The 20824-nt window shown below is 39.3% G+C and overlaps 1 protein-coding gene across 1 annotated transcript in view; it reads right to left on the minus strand.

Annotated features, from left to right (window-relative positions):
• The window catches only part of STK26 (serine/threonine kinase 26), a 52068-nt gene that overhangs the window by 13707 nt on the left and 17537 nt on the right, over positions 1-20824 (minus strand). Inside the window, exon 3 of the mRNA XM_036123053.2 lies at positions 7784-8014. Within this exon, the coding sequence (XP_035978946.1) occupies positions 7784-8014 (231 nt within the window). The remainder of the gene's footprint in view (positions 1-7783; positions 8015-20824) is intronic.

Genomic DNA, 20824 nt, shown 5'->3' on the forward strand with positions numbered 1-20824 from the left:
TGGAAAGCAAGCATTTTTCCCATAAAAAATAATGTCAAGGTTCCTGGGGTAGTCCCCCACAAAAGACAGTTGAACACGAAGGTCTCCACAGTATAGCAGGAAGAAAGCCAGAGAAACAAACTACTATTTACACCCTCACAGTGTTTCCAGGGGAAAAACCCACTCAGTGTGGTGCTTCAACTTGGGATGTCAGGGACATATTTCTTACCTTTACAGCCCCAGCTGTGGGATGAAGATTCTCCAGCTACTGCCAGGAGCCGTCAAACTCTAAACTCCCCGGGAAGTACTCAGGAGTTCCAATCAAAATGTCCACGTGTCCCCATGAGGCTGGGGCTTCAGCATGGCAAGAGAATGGACCCCGGGAACATGTTGATGGGTGCCACGATAGTGTAGGGACTGGGAGGTGGCCTAGTGTTAGGGCCCACGGAGGAAGAGTTTGGTTAAATTAAGATGAAAGGATCCCTCCTTCCTTTCTGGATGCTGACACCATGTAGGATGCACTGCGGAGAGGGGGGCGGGGTAGAGGGAAACAATGTACCTTCCCCCCAGTCACTCCCCTATCACAGCCTGAACTGAAGAAAGAAAAGAGTGAGAGTCTTTGCCAGGGGCGGTATCTAGGGTAGGAAAGAGAGGAAATACATCCCCATAACAGTGGGGAGGGGAAAAAGTTCTGGGAGCGCTTCAGGTAACTTGTTTTTATGTCTCGAAATCAGGCCCTGGGAACCTGAGACTTGTCAACCTGATGTGTCTTTATCCTTCTTTCAAGAGAAGAAAAAAACGTTTCTCACAACGCCGCATATCCTGAGAATTTGTTCTTTTGCCCCAAGTTTGTTTCTAATAAGTCCTATGTTCTACCTTATGAACTCAGAATGCTTCCCATGCACCTGAGATTTAAAAGGCAAATGAAAAGATCTTATTAAACTCGTGTATCTGTTTTCTAGTTCTGCGTGAAGGAAAGCATCTGTTTTCCGAGTTTGAAACAATGTGTGTCCTTTTTTGGGGGGTACCGACTCAAAACAGAAACTTACCAACTGTCTGTTCTAGGCTAAAGCATATTCATGGACAGCTTAAAATGTTACTAAAGTTAGGAGCAAGCAACTTCCAGATCTGAAAAAGGCGGCTTCCTTCTTGCAAGCAAGCCATTGGGTGGGACCAGGACTCTTCGGAAACAGGGCAGGGAAGGAACCAGAGGTGCTGGAGAGATTTCCTGCCTGCTTCCTTCTGATCACCATTTCTGGAGACAAGCCTCACTGGAAGGCCTTCACTGGAAGGTGTGGGGGCTGAAGCCAGGCTGGTGGGGCTCCTCCCTGCTCAAGGAAGCTTCACCCACAGAGGCTCTTCTCACAGGCTCCTTTCCACAGCAGGTCTCAGGGAAAACACCAATCGCAAACAAAACAAAACCGAAAAGCCTAGACTCTATGTTTGTGTTCTTTTGGAGGACTACAACTTCTACCTTTGATTTCTGTGAAAAGATGTTTGTGTTGGAGAATGCAAATAAGTATGTTTGGCTTGCTTTTAAATAATTTAAAAGGCTGAGATGGTATCTACATACCGGTTTAAAATTCCAAAAGAGCCAGGGACTGCAAACCATAACCGTACATCCGGCACATTGAAGCGGAGGAAGTCCCCGAAGGAAAAACTCCACTTCTCCACTTACAAAGTGACCCACACAGTTTCACAACGGGTTGGAGGAGTAAGTTTAAAGTCCTGCATCAACATGGGTGGTCAGGGGTTAGGAACTGGCTCTCTGTTCCAAAATTCAGAACGCCTAAAGAGTAGGGACTCTAGAGTCGTACTATTTACTGGGGAGAACTTGAAGCCTAGTGTCAACAGATTACTGGTGCCCGCAGTATCACCTGTCACCCCACAGGAAGGCCACTGAACCCCACTGTTTGCTGCTAAACAGACACTTGGCCAAAGTGGGGAGAAAGGCTACTGTGGAATTTGGAATTCATTTGTTCATAGAAAAAAAAACCAAAACATTTAAAATACCCATTATCAGGGCGCCTGAGTGGCCCAGTCCATAAGCGTCTGCCTTTGGCTCAGGTCATGATCCCAGGGTCCTGGGATCGAGCCCCGCATCGGGCTCCCTGCTCAGTAGGAGGCCTGCTTCTCCCTCTCCCACTCCCCCTGCTTGTGTTCCTGCTCTCGCTATCTCTGTCAAATAAATAAATAAAATCTTAAAAATAAAATAAAATAAAATAAAATACCCATTATATCTATTTGAGAGATGATTATTGTACTATATATTAAATACATGTTGAATTAAATGGGCCGGTCTATGAATCGCCTAGCCAATCACGACATTGACCACATAATCCAACATGGACAACTAAAGTCAGCCAGTTACCAAAGGACAATTGCTGTCTGATTCCACTTATTTTTTTATTTTTTCAAGATTTTATTTATTTATTTATTTGACAGAGAGAGACACAGTGAGAGAGGGAACACAAGCAGGGGGAGTGGGAGAGAGAGAAGCAGGCCTCCCGCCTAGCAGGGAGCCTGATGCGGGAACCAGGACTCGATCCCAGGATCCTGAGATCATGACCCGAGCCGAAGGCACACGCCCAACGACTGAGCCACCCAGGAGCCCCTGATTCCACTTATATAAGGAACCCAGAGTTGTCAAATTCCCAGGGACAGAAAGTAGAATGGGAGTTACCAAGGACTGTGGAGAGGCGACAATGGGGAATCATAGTTTAATGGGTATAGAGTTTCAGTTGAGGAAGATGAAAAAGTTCCGGAGAGGGATGGTGGTGATGGTTGCACAGCAACATAAATGTCCTTTCTGCCACAGAACTGTACACTTAAAATGGTTAAAATGGTAAATTTTATGATGTATATTTTACCGCAATAAAAAAGAAACAGCACGTAAAATTTTATAGAACCACAAGGGAAAGGAGAGGAGAGATCATCTTGCCACATGCTTTACTACCCTTGAGTCATTTTCTTCCAAACTAGAATACCTTCTCTACACTCCACCCTCACCAAAATTATGCTCAAGTTCTTGTTCAAATGCTACTCCTTGTTAGGGTTATTGTACTTGATGTACCCACATTAAGTGGGTAATGCGAAGCAAGTTAGATATCTGGGGCTAAGGAGAGAGGCTAGAACCAAAGACATGAATTTAGAAGTTGTCATGATAGGGGCGCCTGGGTGGCTCAGTAGGTTAAGCGTCCAACTCGTGATTTCAGCTCAGGTCATGACCTCAGGGTTGTGGGACTGAGCCCCACATGGGGCTCGCAATCAGCATGGAGTCTGCTGGAGATTCTTTCCCTCTGCCCCTCCCCCCTTTCAAATCAATCAATCAATCTTAAAAAAAAAAAAAAGTTGTCATGATAGGGTGGATGAGACTGACCAGGGCAAATACGCAGAATGAAAGGAATATACATAGTAGGGCACTCAATAAGTAAATGTCAGCTAAACTGAATCTAATATGGGGCTCCTTAGAGTGTGTTATCTCAAGTTTAAAGCTATATTTGTTTTGAGGAAAAAACATTGTGAGGAGGAAAAAATTTTTCCCTCTTCAACTTCCTTCAAGTTTTATAAGAAAACTCCAAAACACAATTTTTAACTAAGGAACATTCCAGAAACATTCACCATACACTGGGAGTAAACACACACAAAAGTCTCAGGAAAAACAGTGAGAAGGTCACAAAACTTTACAGACTCTATTCTGGAATATTTTACTTCTGTCATTCAATTTTTTTTTTTTTTTTGATAAATATCAAGGTGGTGGTATGTGGAAGGGGGGCATATTTCCTTAACATAAACAGAAATCTAAAGGCGATTTTCAGCAGCAAAATAAAGGCATGATTCAAATTCTATTCAATGCCCGAGTGAGCTTCATTTTAAGATTTACATCGAACTAGAAAAATATTTAAAGATTATAAAAGATTTTTCCAATATTATGAGATCAGAAGGGAAGGGTTTGCTTATTTTAGCATTCTTCATAAAGACTAACTTTGTCTCTCAAGAAAATCTGCAGTGAACTAAAATTAAAGGAAAATACTGTGGTCATACTAATGTTTGTCTGGTTTTTACTCTTGTTTTTAAAAATGAAGTTATACAGTGAGCTCAGTCAAAATGAATACCTTGTACATTTTTGCATGTTTCAAGGAAATCACTACAACTACATACAGTTTCAGAGAGCATATAATTTTCTCTCAAATGCAATAACTTTTCCTCCAGCTTACAGTGAGGTCTTGGTTATGTATGACATGCTGCGTAAAGAGAACCTGAGAAAAACCCATATCCTACTATACTCAATTAACTTGACTCACAAAATCCCCCATGTCATCTGAAATGGAAGGATGCGCCACAATAAAAACATAAGTCGATTGATAATGCAGGTCCCTGATGGTACTTAGAGGATGTAGCCTTGAGTTATATTGACTGCATTAAACAGAACCCTGTTATATTTGATGCGATTTTAGTTTTAAAAAAAAAGCAAGCCTACAGAGTCTCACTACGTTTTAATATAAATGGAAAATATACAAGTTGGTCAATTTAAGTTGGTAATTTAAATAAATGATACTAAAAGGTTATAAAATCATAAGCTATTTCTGTGTGTATATATGCACATGTATACAGAGATAATACACATACATTTATTTACTCCAATGTAAATAGATTCAGGATACAAATAATCAATATCAGCCAGCTGTGAATTTCTACAATTTTATCAAGAAGTGACATGTTTTTCAAAGTAGTCTTTCATATCGTGGACTTTAATTAATGATGGTAAAGGAGATAAAAACAATTCAGTTTAATCCTTTAAGAAGACATCATGGATAATGGCCCTGATTCACTGACTAGTCTGAGAACATTCTATAATCAAGATTTGGACAAGACAATCTGTTTTATTTATTTAAATATTAAGTATTTATGGGTGACTGGTACATGAACACCATGAGGGGAATTTTTTAAAAACATGAAATCTTAGGAATAAATAATACAAACAGAGCTATTATAATTCATTTTCCATGCGAGTACTGAGTCTGAATCAACAAAGGCTATAAGCATCCAATGAAAACAGTCAATACCATGTTGATACCCATTTTCAATATAATATAGAATAACCCATTTGGAATAGGGCTTATTTAATATTTTAAGTCAGTTACCAAAAAGAGCTTATCTGTTGTTACAGATGCCTAAGAATAGCAAAGGTTTAGGTTTGCTCTAGAGTAGGTCTGGAATTACCAGGATTCAAGCCAGAAAGAGTAACCAGAATGCATAAACCACACACACAACAACAACAACAACAACAACAAATTCCTGAGGCTGCCTCAAACCAAGCCTGCTATGGGAATCAGGAGGGGGACCTAAATGTATTGAGACTGAGTGACCTCTCAGGATTCCTTAAAAAAGAGTCTGACCCGCTAAATAAGTTTTGTAGGAAAGAATTCAAAAGCAAAATATGCCACAAAGAATCAAATAATTGTGGGTACAACTAAAGAGAGTAATGGCTAACACTGAGAAGTAAATTGAACAGGAATTACCATCTCCTCTTGGAAGCCTTTCCTTCACACCACTGCCTTCCCCCTAAAATGAGAGAAGTGACTACTTGCCTATTTGTGCCCTATCTGTACTTTGTACATACTTAATCACAAAATCTGCACCCTTTTAGTACAATGTGGGACTGTGCACTCCTTAACGGCAGGGGTGAGTTATTCATTTTCTTTTTTTGGCATGAATTCTACCCTCTTTTTTAATTTTTTTATTATTTTTTTTATCATGTCATGTTAGTCACCATACAGTACATCATTAGTTTTTGATGTAGTGTTCCATGATTCATTGTTTGTGTATAACACCCAGTGCTCCATGCAATATGTGCCCTCCTTAATACCCATCACTGGGCTAACTCATCCCCCCACTCCCCTCCCCTCAAACTCTGTTTGTTTCCTGGAGTCCATAGTCTCTCGTGGTTTGTCTCCCCCTCTGATTTCCCCCCTTCATTTTTCCCTTCCTTCTCCTCATGTCCTCTATGCTATTCATTTTTTAAAAAGATTTATTTATTTATGAGAGGGCGGGAAGGAAGGAGCAGAGAGAGAGAATCACCAAGCAGACGCCTGCTGAGCGTGGAGCTCAATCAATGGGGCTCGATCCTACGACCCATGAGATCATGACCTGAGTCGAAACCAGGAGCTGGAGGCTCAACCGACTGAGCCACCCAGGTTATTCATTTTTATATCTCCAGCACCTAATACAGTGTATGACACATAGTGACAGGTGTTTAAGGATTTATTCTACTATACATTCATTCCACATTCATCTAATTCATGTAGTATTAGAATAAACAGGCTTTGAAAAAAGGCAGTGAAATTTATGATTTCTAAATCAGTAGTAACTAATATAGATAGATTATCCTAGGGTTTATTTGGTCAGCAGAATATAACAAGATAGCATTAATTCTTATGCAGGCCAATAGCTTGATGAGTTATAAACACACCCTTTTTGGCCTAGAGATAGATGAACAAAAAACCAACCAAACAAACAAAACTCTTTCCCGCCTTGTAAACCCTGAAAAGCAAAGACCTAACTAATACTGCCTTCCTTTGAAAAATTTCAACATGGGGATAAAAATTTTTAACTTTAGGGGCGCCTGGGTGGCTCAGTCGTTAAGCGTCTGCCTTCGACTCGGGTCATGATCCCAGGGTCCTGGGATCGAGCCCCGCATTGGGCTCCCTGCTCCACGGGAAGCCTGCTTCTCCTTCTCCCACTCCCCCTGCTTGTGTTCCCTGTCTTGCTGTGTCTTTCTCTGTCAAATAAATAAAATCTTTAAAAAAATTTTTTTAATTTTAAAATAATTGTAACTCTAACCTAAGCTAGATTTTTCTATTTATTCTTCACATTTCAATAGACAGATCCTAACTTCTTTTTTTTTTTTTAAGTTTTTATTTATTTATTTGAGACACAGAGAGAGAGCACAAGCAGGGGGAGCAGCAGAGGGAGAGGGAGAAGCAAACTCCCCACTGAGCAGGGAGCCTGAGGCGGGACTCGATCCCAGGACCCTGGGATCATGACCTGAGCCAAAGGCAGACGCTTAACCGACTGAGCCACTCAGGCACCCCAAGATCCTGACTTCTAACTTTGGAACTCAAGAACTCTTGGGTTTTACTAACCCAATCATATCTCCTTCTGCCATGACCTCAGGTGTCTGCTAATTCCACAATCCTGGAAACTAAAATTCCAACTTCTATTGGGGAGCGGGGAGGACAGATAGTATTCCATTTGACTCCACTTCAACAGATATTTATCATGGACTTAAGATGTGCCATGTCCTGTGCTAAGTGATGTAAAAACCCAGACTGGTTGAGCTAAACTCCCTGCCATCAAGGAGTTCATAATCTGGAGGGAGAGAAATATGTGTAAATAAGCACCGTAACTCAATGGAATACATGACATACTTACATATTCCATCAATTCTGAGGTCGAGACAGACTGGACCATTGAGAATAATGTGCGAAAGCCCAGGGGGAAAGCTCTTTCCTGACAAAGGATATGGCTCAAGGACCAGCTGCATTTCTGCTCCCCCGTCAATCCAAAGTTCAGGTGTGGAATAACGGTGCAGCCGAGTGCTGGGATGCATTCAGGATACAGCTGCTAAATCTAAAAACAGTCTATCTGGCACTATAAATGGAGCTGGATTCTGCCTGGAGGCCAAAGACTGCCAAATCCTAATTTAAGACATTGCCTTTCAAAAAATAGAATTAAAAAAAAAAGAAAGAAAAACTTATAATGAAAATACCTTATGACTTAAATAATACAACACACACATTACCTTTAAATATGATCCATAGTATTTTGTTACATATGAGCTGTCACACTGACTCAAAACAGTTATTTCTTGCTGAATGTCTTCAATTTCATCTTCGGCTTCCTCGAGGTCTATGATTTTAATAGCAACCACTTGCTGGGTACGGTTATCAATTCCTTTGAAAACTTCTCCAAAGGAGCCTTTCCCAATGCGTTCTAATTTTGTGAACAGTTCTTCTGGATCAGCTATGTTATTCTAAGGGGGGACCGGGGAGAGAAAGAAAGAAAAGAACACAAATGTTTTGCATCAAATTTTTTTTACTTGAAAGGAAAATAAATCACATAAGACAATAACACATATTTAAAGGCATACAAACTCCCTTGATTCTCCACATGTGCTTTGTTAGAGCAATTATAATCCCAAACAGCCAGCTAGTCCATATTCTACGGAATCACTCACACTAACTGGGCTTAGCTGATCCTGTTACTACAAACAATCCCATAGAGCAAATGTTGTCTCTGCTGCCTGCCAAAGGGCCAGGTACTTTTTACTTTGACAATGGCCTTAGCAACACTTTTTCTAGATATATTTCAAGGGAAATACCAACATAAAAAGCTTTTGCACAGTGAAAGAAACCATCAACAAAACGAAAAGGCAACCTATTGAACAGGAGAAGATATTTGCAAATGATATGCCTAATAAGGGGTTAATACCTAAATTATATAAAAAAAACCTTACACACTGAACACCAAAAAAACCAAATAATCTGATTTAAAAATGGGCAAAAGACCTGAGTAGACATTTTTCTTTTTTAAGATTTATTTATGAGAGAGAGAGAGACAGAGACCATGTGCGCACATGCGCGCAAACAGGTAGGAGGGGCAGAGGGAGAGGTAGAGCATCTCAACCAGACTCTCCACTGATTGGGCCCCGATCCCAGAACCCTGAGATGATGACTTGAGCCGAAATCAAGAGTCTGATGCTTAACTGACTGAGCCACCCAGGCGACCCCCGAGTAGACATTTTTCTAAAGGCATCCAGATGGCCAACAGACACATGAAAAGATGCTCAACATCACTAATCATCAGGGAAATGCAAATCAAAACCACAATGAGATATCACCTTACACCTGTCAGAATGGCTGACCAAAAAAATAACAAGTGTTGGCGAGGAGGTGGAGGAAAAGGAACCCTTGTGCACTGTTGGTGGGAATGTAAATTGGTGTAGCCACTGCGGAAAACAGTATGGAGGTTCCTCAAAAAATTAAAAATAGAAATATCATATGATCCAGTAATTCCACTACTGGTTTTTACCCAAAGAAAATGAAAACATTAATTCTAAAAGATATATGCACCCCTATGTTTATTGCAGCATTATTTACAATAGCCAAAATATGGAAGCAGCCCAAGTGTTCAGTGATAGATGAATGGATAAAGAAGATGTGGTATATATATGATAGAATATTATTCAGCCATAAAAAAAGAGCAAGATCTTGCCATCTGTGACGACACGGATGAAACTAGAGGGTATAATGCTAAGTGATATAAGCCAGACAGAGAAAGACAAATACCATGTGATTTCATTTATATGTGGAATCTAAACAAAACAAAACAAAACAGACTCTTAAATACAGAGAACAAACTGATGGTTGCCAGAGAAGAAGGGGTTTGGGGGGCAGTCGAAATAGACAAAGGGGATTAAGAGATACAAACTTCCAGTTATAAAATAAATAAGTTATAGAGATGAAAAGTCCAGCACAGGGAATATAGTCAACAACATTACAGTAACATTGTTTGGTGACCGATGGTGACTATACTTATTGTGGTGAGCATTAAGTAACGTATGAATCATTATGTTGTAAGCCTGAAACTAATATAACATTGTATGTGAGTTATACTCCAAAAAAGGGGGGGCAGGCACTTTTTAGTATAAAGCAGCTGACTAGACAGAGTTAGCACATTAATGCAAGGGTAGTGATGGTGAGAGACTGCCTAACCTAAGCTGTAAGTAGGTGAATTGTTTAAAATTCTAACATCCTGCCAGCGAAACATTACCTTTTCACTCTCCTCTTTCCAACTTTGACATTCCAATCACCCCACCTGTACTCCTAAACTACCATGCGGACACAGAACGCAAAAGAATCAAGAATCTATGAGTCTTTTTTTCCTTTACTTGGGATCCTATCTGTATGTAACGTTCTCATCAATGGCTGAAATAAGATCCTCCACCTTGATCATAATTGCTAGTGCTCATTTGGAAATGGTACTACGTTGAGCTTCCACAACTCATCACGCAGTAGGAATCCAGAATCAGTCAACATTTTGCTACAATAAAATCTGGAGTGAAGCATAGGTTTTTAGGTTAACAAATGCTTCAGATATTCATAAATTCACTGTCCCTTCCTGATTCAGAAATATCCTTTGCCTTATACAATTTTGAATTCAAACTTGCCTCCCACGAGACAATATTTATATCCTTAAAACTCATATTGCTGAATATGTACTACCAATCAAGTAGAAACACAAGATTTCCAGACCTCCCCAAAAAGGCACGTTATTAATTTGTACTTAAATGCTTCAAAAAATAGAAGGATGCTATCTAGTTCTGGTGAGCTGTATATGTTTAATCTGTCAATTGGACCTACATTATCTGTTCATTTACTACAATTTTACCTAACCAACAATTTCAGGAGACAATTATGGAGTTAGCATGTTCCCTTAGATTTTCTATTAGACAACAAAATCATTAAAGTTTACTTTTGTTTCTCATTAAGTTGTTTGCATCAGCGACAGCACCAAAGAGATCCACTAACAATTCCATTAAACTGCCGGCCTTTGAGCAGCTAAAAGCTTATAACCGATTTTGAAAAATTTCACCAATTTTTCTTTTTTCAACCTGCCCAAAATTCAGTTTGTACATGACCTGCTTAATTTGTAAGCTTCTCCATTCTCCTTGATTTTTTTCCATTTCTAAAAGATGTACTTTCCATGTAGTAATCTCTTTGATACTGCAAGCTACTTGTTATCCCCACCCATCTCCAGTACCCACATGGAACAAGTATATCTTGAGCTTCCCATACGGGCTTTTTTTGTTTTTTTAAATTTTTTATTTGACAGAGAGAGAGAGAGAGAGAGAGAGAGAGTACAAGCAGGGGAAGCGGCAGGCAGAGGGAGAAGGAGAAGCAGGCTCTCTGCTCAGCAGGGAACCTGATGTGGGGCTCGATCCCAGGACCCTGAGATCAAGACCTGAGCCGAAGGCAGACAGACGCTTAACCGTCTGAGCCACCCAGGCGCCCCCCATACGGGCTTTTAAAAATAATTTAGATTTCCAGTAGGCTGCAAATGCGTCTTGAATGCTTACATTTTATTATATACCTTCTCTAAAACTTGAGTACCATCATTATTGATTTCCTTGGTGTTCCCTTAGCAAGACACTATACTTTGTTGTGATTAGTATCACATAGTAGCTAACCCACCAGTTACCTCTTCCTACTTCTGGTGATGGTTCTTGTCTTTCTAGTACCTAGTGGCAAAAATACTCACCAAAGCTCGGTGATAGGTTCACCTCTCTGTAAGTTGCTAAATTCAGTGGATTTGGAAAAATAAAAGGAACAAATCTTTCCATTTTTCTGATATAAACACAAAACAAATCTGAAAGTTGTAAGTATACCATTGATTAAAAAACACATAGTATGCACTCTTTGATAACACATTCTGGACTAGGAAGTGTATTCGTTAACTTTATAACAAGATTTTTTGTTGTTGTAAGAAACAAAGATTAAATCCTAATCTCCTTAATTGATGTTTTAAAAGGATTTCACTGAAACAATCAACCCCTGGGAGAACACAGCTGTTCTATAATAAAATGGGTTCCTGAAAGTATGTAAACAAAGATTTAAACATCAAATCACACTTTGCATTTTAAACAAGCTCTGAAGTGAATCCTAACTCATGATAGTTTCTGATTTTAAATCAAGGAATACCAAGTCGGACAAAGGAAAAGAGAAAGCTTTTACACAATGTTTGCACTTCCCACTCCTTTACTTTGGGATGAAAACTTGTCATGCAGAACCCCAACATCTAGAGTGGGGGGAATCATGAAAACAACTTTTCCCGAGGAGAACCTCACCTCTCTGACTTCCGGAAGGCTAGAGATCCCTGCCCTGTTTACCAAGGCCTGAATCTTGGATAGATAATACTGAAGTTCTATCTTTCCCTTCACCGTCTCACTAGCTTCTTAAACTGAAGTACACTAAATCTTTATTAGGACAGGTATTCTTTCTGGTTTTTTTGTTTGTTTTTGTGCAAGGGCAAAATCAAGCAAATACATGGTAAGCATCTCAAGCAATGCACTAGGAAACAATCTATATGAAGAAACTGATTTGGCCACCTGTTCATATCACTCTTCTTCAGAGTCTCTAAGAAAATCAAGTCAGCTCCCTCTGCATCCCAATCAAATTTTAAGAATATTAAAATATTAGAGAATATTAAGAATTTCCAAAGAACATTAAAATCTCCTAATCTTCCTACCTTTACTGCAAAATCCCAGTTTACTACTAGATCCGTATTTGCATTGCCTTCTCAAAGCCCTGGCGCGGGATGGAGCTCTAAGTTCGATAGCAGCAAATGGGAGGAATGGCTACATTAACTTCACATGGATTTACAACTAACGGTAGATGATTTATACATGCCCCACAAAAGCAGGTCTGTACACGTGGGAACCTCACAGGTCCACCTCAGGACGTTCATCAGACTGTGCTTGGATTTGAACTCTTTGGCTCTAAGCACATTGTTACAAATTTAAGTCTTAGAAGTTACCATTACTACTAAAACATAACAGCAGCAACAAGCTTTCAGTGTGGAGATACTCTTAGCATGTCCAAAAGGGACATCTTACTGTGGAAAGTCAGGGGCAGATGCAAGAAGGCTTCTTACACACTTAAATCACAGAATCAGAGGGCTGGAAGGATTCTTAAGGGTTCTCTAAGGGCTCTCCGGTCCTGGCTACACATTAGAGTCACCAGTACAACTTTTAAAATGCAGATACCTAGTCCTCATCCCCCAAGTACTGATCCGGGACTTCTGAAATTAGGGCCCAGCAATAAGTTTTTGTTTTAAAGTACTCCAAACTACTTCCTATGTAGTCATTTTGGCACCAGACTTGACATTGGCATTGGGAACCACCGAGACGACATCTGAAATTTGTATCCTTGATTATAGGGAACTCATCACCCCTATTTTTCCCAGGCAAGCCTGTGGCTCTCTTCTAACTGTGCACACTAAAAGTGGACAACTCAGAGATTAAAAGTAAACTGAAGGCCACTTTGGTATTTATATATACATAGCTGTATTTAAAAAATTAAGTCTACAATACTTCTAAGGACACATCTCTAAAATTAGTGCCTACCCTCAAATAAGACCAGAAAAGTAATATTTACCAAAACACACACAATGTATCCCGTACTCTCTCTCACTCTTTTTTTTTTTTTTTTTTTTGGTAAATACTTCCGTTTATTCCTTCACTACCCGGAGGCCAGGACCCTAGGAAGTGCCACAAAACTGAGGCAGGATACTCTTTGTGTATGTATCTTTGAACACTTTTTTTAAAACACAATATGGTATATGTAATAATGGAGTACATAATAGGTTCAGATCTAATTGATGACAGTTTTCAGTTAACAGTCAACATTGGCAAAGAGTAAAAGTTTAGCTAGTAGAAAATGGGTACAAATTGTGGAGGGGGGTGGAGGGAAGGAAAAAAGGTTTCCTTGACCCTCTTAAGGTCCCTGGCTGGGTCTGAAAATTAAACTCACAAAGATGGATTAACAGAAGAAAAGCATATACATTTATTTAATCTAAGTTTTACATGATATCAGAGCCTCCATAAAGAAATGAAGACTCAGAAATGGCTACACTGGTGGGTTTTTAAAAAAAGAATGACTTTCTTTCTCTCTCTCTCTCTCTCTCTCTCTCTTTGAGAGAATATGAGCAGGAGAGGCGCAGAGGGGAGAGGGACAAGCAGACTCCGAGCTGAGCGTGGAACCTGATGTGGGGCTCAATCCCAGGACCCTGAGATCATGACCTGAGCCAAAACCAAAGTTGGATCTCAACCGACTGAACCACCCAGGCATCCCTAAACTGGTGTGTTTTAATGCTAGGTTTGACAAAGAGCAAAAAATTGTGGAAAAGGGCAAAGAGTATGAGCTAAATGTAGTAAACTGGGGGAAACATAGCAAGGCCTGTTTGTTCAGATTCTTCTTGGCATCCCTTTGTCTTTGGAGATAAGGACGCTCCTTTCTTTCCGGTACTATGAGAACACCTCCCACATGAGGGTCTTATGACCTGCTTCAGGGGAGAGGGGCAGTGAGGAAGGGAAGGGGGAGAGTCAGACAGAGTGACCTTCCTACTTCTATTTCCTCAAACTCCTTTAGCTTAAAATATTCAATATGCCAAGGTGCTATATTTTGGGGTAGCATATCCTGAACCCCATCAGGGGCATTAGGAATAACTGAATCAGGAGAAACAAGAAAATTGTAGACAGAATTAGAATTAGCCTTGAGGTTTTAACAGAATGGAGACCTGGAAAGCCAAAGGTGGTCAAAAACCAAAGGTACAAAATCTAGTTTCTTTGAATCTGAGGTAGTCAAAGTAAAACCTCCAGTCTGGAGCTGAGAGTAAAAACATACAGATTTAGGGAAGAGAAGGTAGATTTCTCAGAGAATTTGACCAGGAAGGGTTGAGCTCAAGTGAAAGAACCTGCAAGAACTAAGAACCCAGCTGAGCAAAGCTGACCTTAAGATAGGTTTTGCACTTGCCTCCCTACCTTAATAAAATCCAAACTATGGATGCTCTTGGCTATACAATACTTTTTGCACTTTACAAAGACTGATCTGTTTAGAGGCCTACCAGTGACTCACTCATGAAGAGGGGTATACAGGAAATGATGAGCAAAGAATGTGCTAATGATATCAGGCTGAGAAAGGAAGACCTCTTACTGTCCTCAAAGTCTCAAGTGGTAACACCAGGAGTGGCTTGCTGTGAACTCAGAATGCCCAGACAGTCACAGAGAGTAACTAAAAACTGTGGCCTAACAATATACTAAAGACTAGAGATTTACCCACTTAACTACCTGTTGAAATTGCTCAGATTAGTTCTCCCAAGCTAGAGAGGAAACACTTTTCTGGATTACTTCCATGTCTGTACTATTACCTGTCATCTAACAAGTAGAATGCATAGAAATCATTTTCTAGGGGCTCCATGAGCCTCAAATGCAATTAGTTCTATTATGACTGCCTATGTTAAGATTCGTCAACTGCCCTATAAACATTGCCTCAAAAGTTTGAGTGTCTCCTGATCAAGATGATGCCAGAAAAAATATATGTAATGATTTAAAATAAACAGCCATATACCTCTTAGCACTGCTTGTGTTCAAGACCACAGGACACTATCTATCTTTTTAAAGTGCTATATATGATCCAAGCACAATTGACTTCTCCCTGTATAGAACTATAACAGTCACAGGCTTTTATAGCTGGAAGGAAATGTGTAGGTCATTTAGACCAACTCCTTATCACCACCATCAGTAACAAGCATTTATTGTATGCCCACTGTGTCTAATGGCTAATACCACCAAATGGAAGCTATGAAATTTAAGGCCGTTTATGTCAAAATGATGGCAGAGGTAGGGAAAGGTTAAGAAGGGGAACAGAAATCCTGAAATTAAAAGAATTATAGGATCTTTGAGATGGATAGGAACTTAGCAAACATCTGATCCAAAATCTGTTTTTATAGGGGAAAAAACCCCAAATTGTTCAAGGATATAAGGTAGTTAACTAGCGGCAAAGCTCAAACTTGAACCCAGGTCCCCTGACTCCTAAGTATAAGGTTCTTTCACTACAGCTTGGATCAATTTGTAACTTAAATTATACTCTTTTGCTATAAAACCAAAGTTTTTTTCCATCACGAACAGAGCCCATAACTGTCCAATGTCTACTTAAGAATATCCCGACATTTAAAGAATCTGAAAACTTTTAAACCTAAAAGAATTTGAAAAACTTAAAATAGAATTTTCCTCTCCTCCAAATGATAGGATTTCTTACAATTTTGGAATCACTATGCAATTGACTGATCCCTGCATATATGCATGATTACCAAGTATTTTATACTACAATTCCACAGAGAAGTGACCTGTATGTAATCTTGACTTTCTGGCAAGGTTACTATATTTGGCCCATTTTTTTCCATGTCAATAATTAATCTGGAATGGGCTAGCCTCTGCAGTGTGGGAGGCAAGGTAGTGATGGTATTCCATACCATGATTCCCATAGGAGCCAATGTCCGGAAACCAAGAGCTCCAATTCCAGCTTTATCAGTGATTTATTGTAACCCTTAACACTTCCGTAACCCTCAACGCTAAGGCTTTCAGTTCTGTTCATTTAAAAAGACCCTCAAGTTGATGAAATTGTCCAAGAATAAAAATAATATTTTTGTGTTAGGTTTTATATGGGCAGAGAATTGTTCACATGACCATGTGAATACTCAGATTACTTTAATAGTGAGAAGAACAAGACAAACACAATTTTTTCTAAACTTTTGAAGGATGTGATGTTAGCAGAGTATTTTTCTCCTTTGTACAACCTCAGGTTCATATTACAAGTATCTGATAAAAATTGATGGAATTCTTAAGAGACCTCTGTGATTTAGATTTCTGAAGTAAAATACTTAGCTTCACTATATTTTGTATATGACAGAATAAGAACTAAGGTAAAGCTGGTATGTCTGTATGTGTTTCAAATTAAACATGGAGAGTTGGGCTTGAGGTCAATTTCCTTCAGGTGGTCAGTCGTCTGAGTTTGTATTTCCATGTCTGAGAGCTCAAAATATTTATCTAAGTGCATAAAGAAAATGTTCCTAGTTTGCCTATTGTTATGCCACATTTTTGTATCTCTCTCAAAGGTTATTATAATTTGCTTTTGCAACATACAGATGTCCAATTGCCCGGTTTTACATATATGCAATGAAATAAGTGAACTGTAGCCAAAAATGTAGTTACAGCAACCCTGGTCTTCCTTGTGGTCATCACACAGCATTTTATCAACTCACAGTGGAGTCCCCGTCTTTACTTACCACTTAAAAGGCAGTTTTGAGATGGATGAGGCAGCCCTGGTCTTAACCAGCAAAGCATGAAGTCAAAGGTCTCATACAGTAGTATTTTGTACTCTTAAGCAACAATTTAAACTTCCAGCAATTTTGTGCACAGCAACAAGAAGAAAAATGTGTTCATAAGGCAGAAATAAAATTAAGTTTATAAGTACTTTTTCATCTTTCCTTTATTATTCCTGTTTTTAAATGTACCTCATTAGCAAAAATACTTGGAAAATATTGTAGCAGAGGATAACTTCATTGAAATTATTATAAAAGGTTTTGACATAGCAGCATGAATAACACAGCAGTTTGAGGAGTTTCTCCTGCTTAATAACTGTGAGTCTACTTCACCTTTAAGAACAAAAGAATAATTGAAAATATTCCTTCATCTGAATTCCTCCTACTCAAGAGAGGATAAGGAAAGAGCTTCCTCTGGCCTCCTAACGTGCTTTCTTCTCTGTACTTAAGCTCAGAGCAGAGGGAAAGAACAATGGAGTAAGCAGGACACATTCTGGGATGTGAAGAATGCAGTTCTTTAAACATGTTGGTAAGACAGTTCAATTTACAGCCGGGTAAAGAAGAATGAAACATCTCTTTGATTCTATTGTCACTTTTCCACGTACCACATTTTTCGAAAGAAAAATTAAATGCAGAAAGCACAAGAAGAAATTTCACCATAACCTCCCCTCTCTTAGAAATCCTTAAGAAACAGATTCCTAGCTGGCGGCGCTTTTATTAGCTCTATTTCCTAGATAGATCTTGAAATTCCTGCCATTTTAATTGAAAGTAGAAATATCAGATTATTTTGTTCAGCCAGGTAAATCATCTTCAGGTCGAAGGCCTTTTAAATGGAAGGAAATAACTAATTTTGTCTTTTTGACTAACTTTCTGGGATTTGAAGTTCCCTTAAACCTTTAATTATAGCCGTGGGTAAGGGAAAGGAGACATCCTGCAAACAATCACATTCTTCTCTCAATAAACCAAAAAGTCTAAGGCTATCATCACAATAAATGCTGGATGCAGATGCCATTGCATCATTTAGCTCCTTTCTCTCTGACCTTACAGCCATTCCAGAGGAAAAAGGACGTCTGGTTTCTTGTAAGTATTACAGAGGTAAAGAAAGCAGAGAGGTCCGGCAAAATTGCCTTCATTTTGCTTATCCCGGAAATGACAAGCACTCAGCGATAAGATGTCAGCTTCACCACCTGTAAAATGAGGGAAAGAGGTGGGCTCCATGATCTCTAAATCCCTTCCTGTTTTGACACTGCAAATTTGTGGGGGATTAAAGCCAAGTCGCTTCGTTCCCCCTCCCTGTTGCCAACTCTAGTTTTGAAGCAATCATTAAGGTAGGGGATGAACTGGCACCGGCTACACGGCCAATTCTGTAGTGGTATACAATGGCTCAAATGGAAAGTTTACACTACCCCATTGTCGCAGCAAGCAATTCAGAATCTCTAGCAGACTGCATTCAAGTCCCAACTCTCTGATACTATAATGAAGCAGGCTGAGAAGCCAAGGACGGATAAAGAGCAACAGGGTAAGATACTGTCCAGACCATGGCCCAGTGTAGATGAGTGACTGCTCCAAGGAAGCCAAGGGGAGCCAGAAGTTCAGCTCACACAGGACCTAAGGTTCTATTGGTCTTCCTCTGCTTTCATTGTAAATTCATTCCTAAAGTAATATTCAGAAAGTAACGTAATTATCCTTGCCCATATACAGAACTAGAACACCCAACAAAACTAAGTGCCCAAAGGGAAAACTTCAGGAATACCTTATCATGTACCAAACACAACAATTCAGTGAGTAGGAGCTTGGACATACAAACTTGAAGGCAATGCTCCACTGGGGAACAATTTTACTTTCTTATTTTTGAGACTTTGAGTCCTGCCATTTTTTCTGTCAACAATACCCTCACTCTCCCCCATCTCTGGAATTACCACATCTCTTAAAAACAAAGAAACAAACAAACAAAACACCTTCCCAACTCCCCAGGGTAACCTGATCACCTGACACTCAATTGCTTCATTCCCTGCCCTCCCATAGCTCTTTGCTGGAGCCTCCGACACAGTACACATTTTACTATCTTTGCGTTCTCTTTCATTGTCATGATCGTTCTTTTCTCAAATGAATAAACACATTAAGGAGGGAGCTCTGTCTCAGTAAGCACCAGGTACCCTCACAGCACCAGTGCAATGCCTTGTATACTGGATGTAGTCCTTGGATGTTTGCAGGGTGTTTACAACTTACCTGCAATCTTCGGCATGAGGTTATCCTTTCATTTGTAGTTTGATTTCTGACTTTTGGTGCAAGGGAGATTACATTCAATAAACTGGAGAATGTTAAAATAGGTATGAAATTCTAAGTCAACCCCTATTCTCGCATGTGATTAACATAATAGAAACTTTCCTAAGTGACAACTTTGAGAGTTTTTTCTTTCTACTTGGAGAGCTCTTTAGGTTGCAAAATAGCAGTTCTTAATGTAATATGGAGCTATACCCAAAGGACAGTTGGTAGTAGCTATACCCACAAGGATGCAGATCACTAATCTATGCAAATATGATTCTGGAAGCACATCCGCAATCACTATTAACCAGAACCATATGACTGTGTGTCCTGGAGAGTCTAGGACAATTTCATACTCTAATGCAAAGACTAAAGGTCTCGAAGAGTGGCAGTCGGTATATCATTCTGCTGTACATTTCTTTTAATTTACTTAGGCTAAACACATATAGAAATACACAATTCAATTAGGGATCAGGTTTAACCATAAGCATTAATGTTAAAATAAAAGGATTATTACTGACTACACAGGATGTTATATAAATATGGCCTGGGATTGATAACAAGCTCTTACTATAAAATATTCATTTGGAAAGGGGGATGAGGCCATACAGTGAAAGGCAGACAAAGATCCTGCTAATATAGAAATGATAAAACAGGTATCCTAATTTATTCAGGCCATTATTTAATCAAACCCACACACAGGGCACTTTAACATGATAGACATTGAGAGCCTCATTTTATGCTATCCATCCTGGAGGTAAAATAAAAGGATGCCATTCAACTACTTTCAGAAATAAACATCTCTGGATAGAATCTAAGGCAGAGACACCTTATAGCAAATATCGAGCTATTGCAGATAATGTTACCGTGAATCATTAGCACACTTATTAAAATGCATCAGATTAAAACAAAATTGATTTGCTCGCTGCCTATCTTCCTTCTAGATGGGGAACTCCAATTAAAATCAATAGGTTTGAAGCTTGTAAGCACAGCACTAAATTATTAACACCATGAGTTCTTTTAGAAAATTAACACTGATTGAAAAAGTGGAATTTTACATAGACTTACCTTTTCATTCTTAATGAGAAAGTGGCTGCAGTATAATTTCCCTCCAACATTTCTCTTTAATCAAATCTATACTTTGAGCGGATTTAATCAAATTGTATTTGCAAGGAGTTACCCAGTGGAATCTTAGGACTAAGGAAAATTACTTCTTAGGTCCTGCTGGCTTTAACATTCTATGATCCCAAGAAAACGATACTGATGGCATGATGGTGTCAACAGCAAAGAATTTTAATCTTGGCAAATAAAAGACTAGAGGAGATTCTCAAATACTCAAAAGAATAGTCTTTAATATTTTCAACAATCCACTCTGTAGTTCCCCAAAGTGAAAAATATCATCAGAGTATCTGTTTATGTGTGTGTGTACGGGTGCACGGCTAAAAGAACAATGTTTGTTGTTATTTCTACATCTTATCTACTTCTTTAAAAGATTTGAAGCAGTGCATTCATAAACAAGAATACATTCAGGAATCAAGTAAAATGGGGTGTCTGTGTGGGTCATAGTTGTACCTGAAAACCTAAGGAAAGAAGAACTACTACAAATGAACATAAAAGTTAGCTCTGCGCTCAGCACCAT

The sequence above is a fragment of the Halichoerus grypus genome, chromosome X (assembly GCF_964656455.1).
Source record: "Halichoerus grypus chromosome X, mHalGry1.hap1.1, whole genome shotgun sequence".
NCBI lineage: Eukaryota > Metazoa > Chordata > Mammalia > Carnivora > Phocidae > Halichoerus > Halichoerus grypus.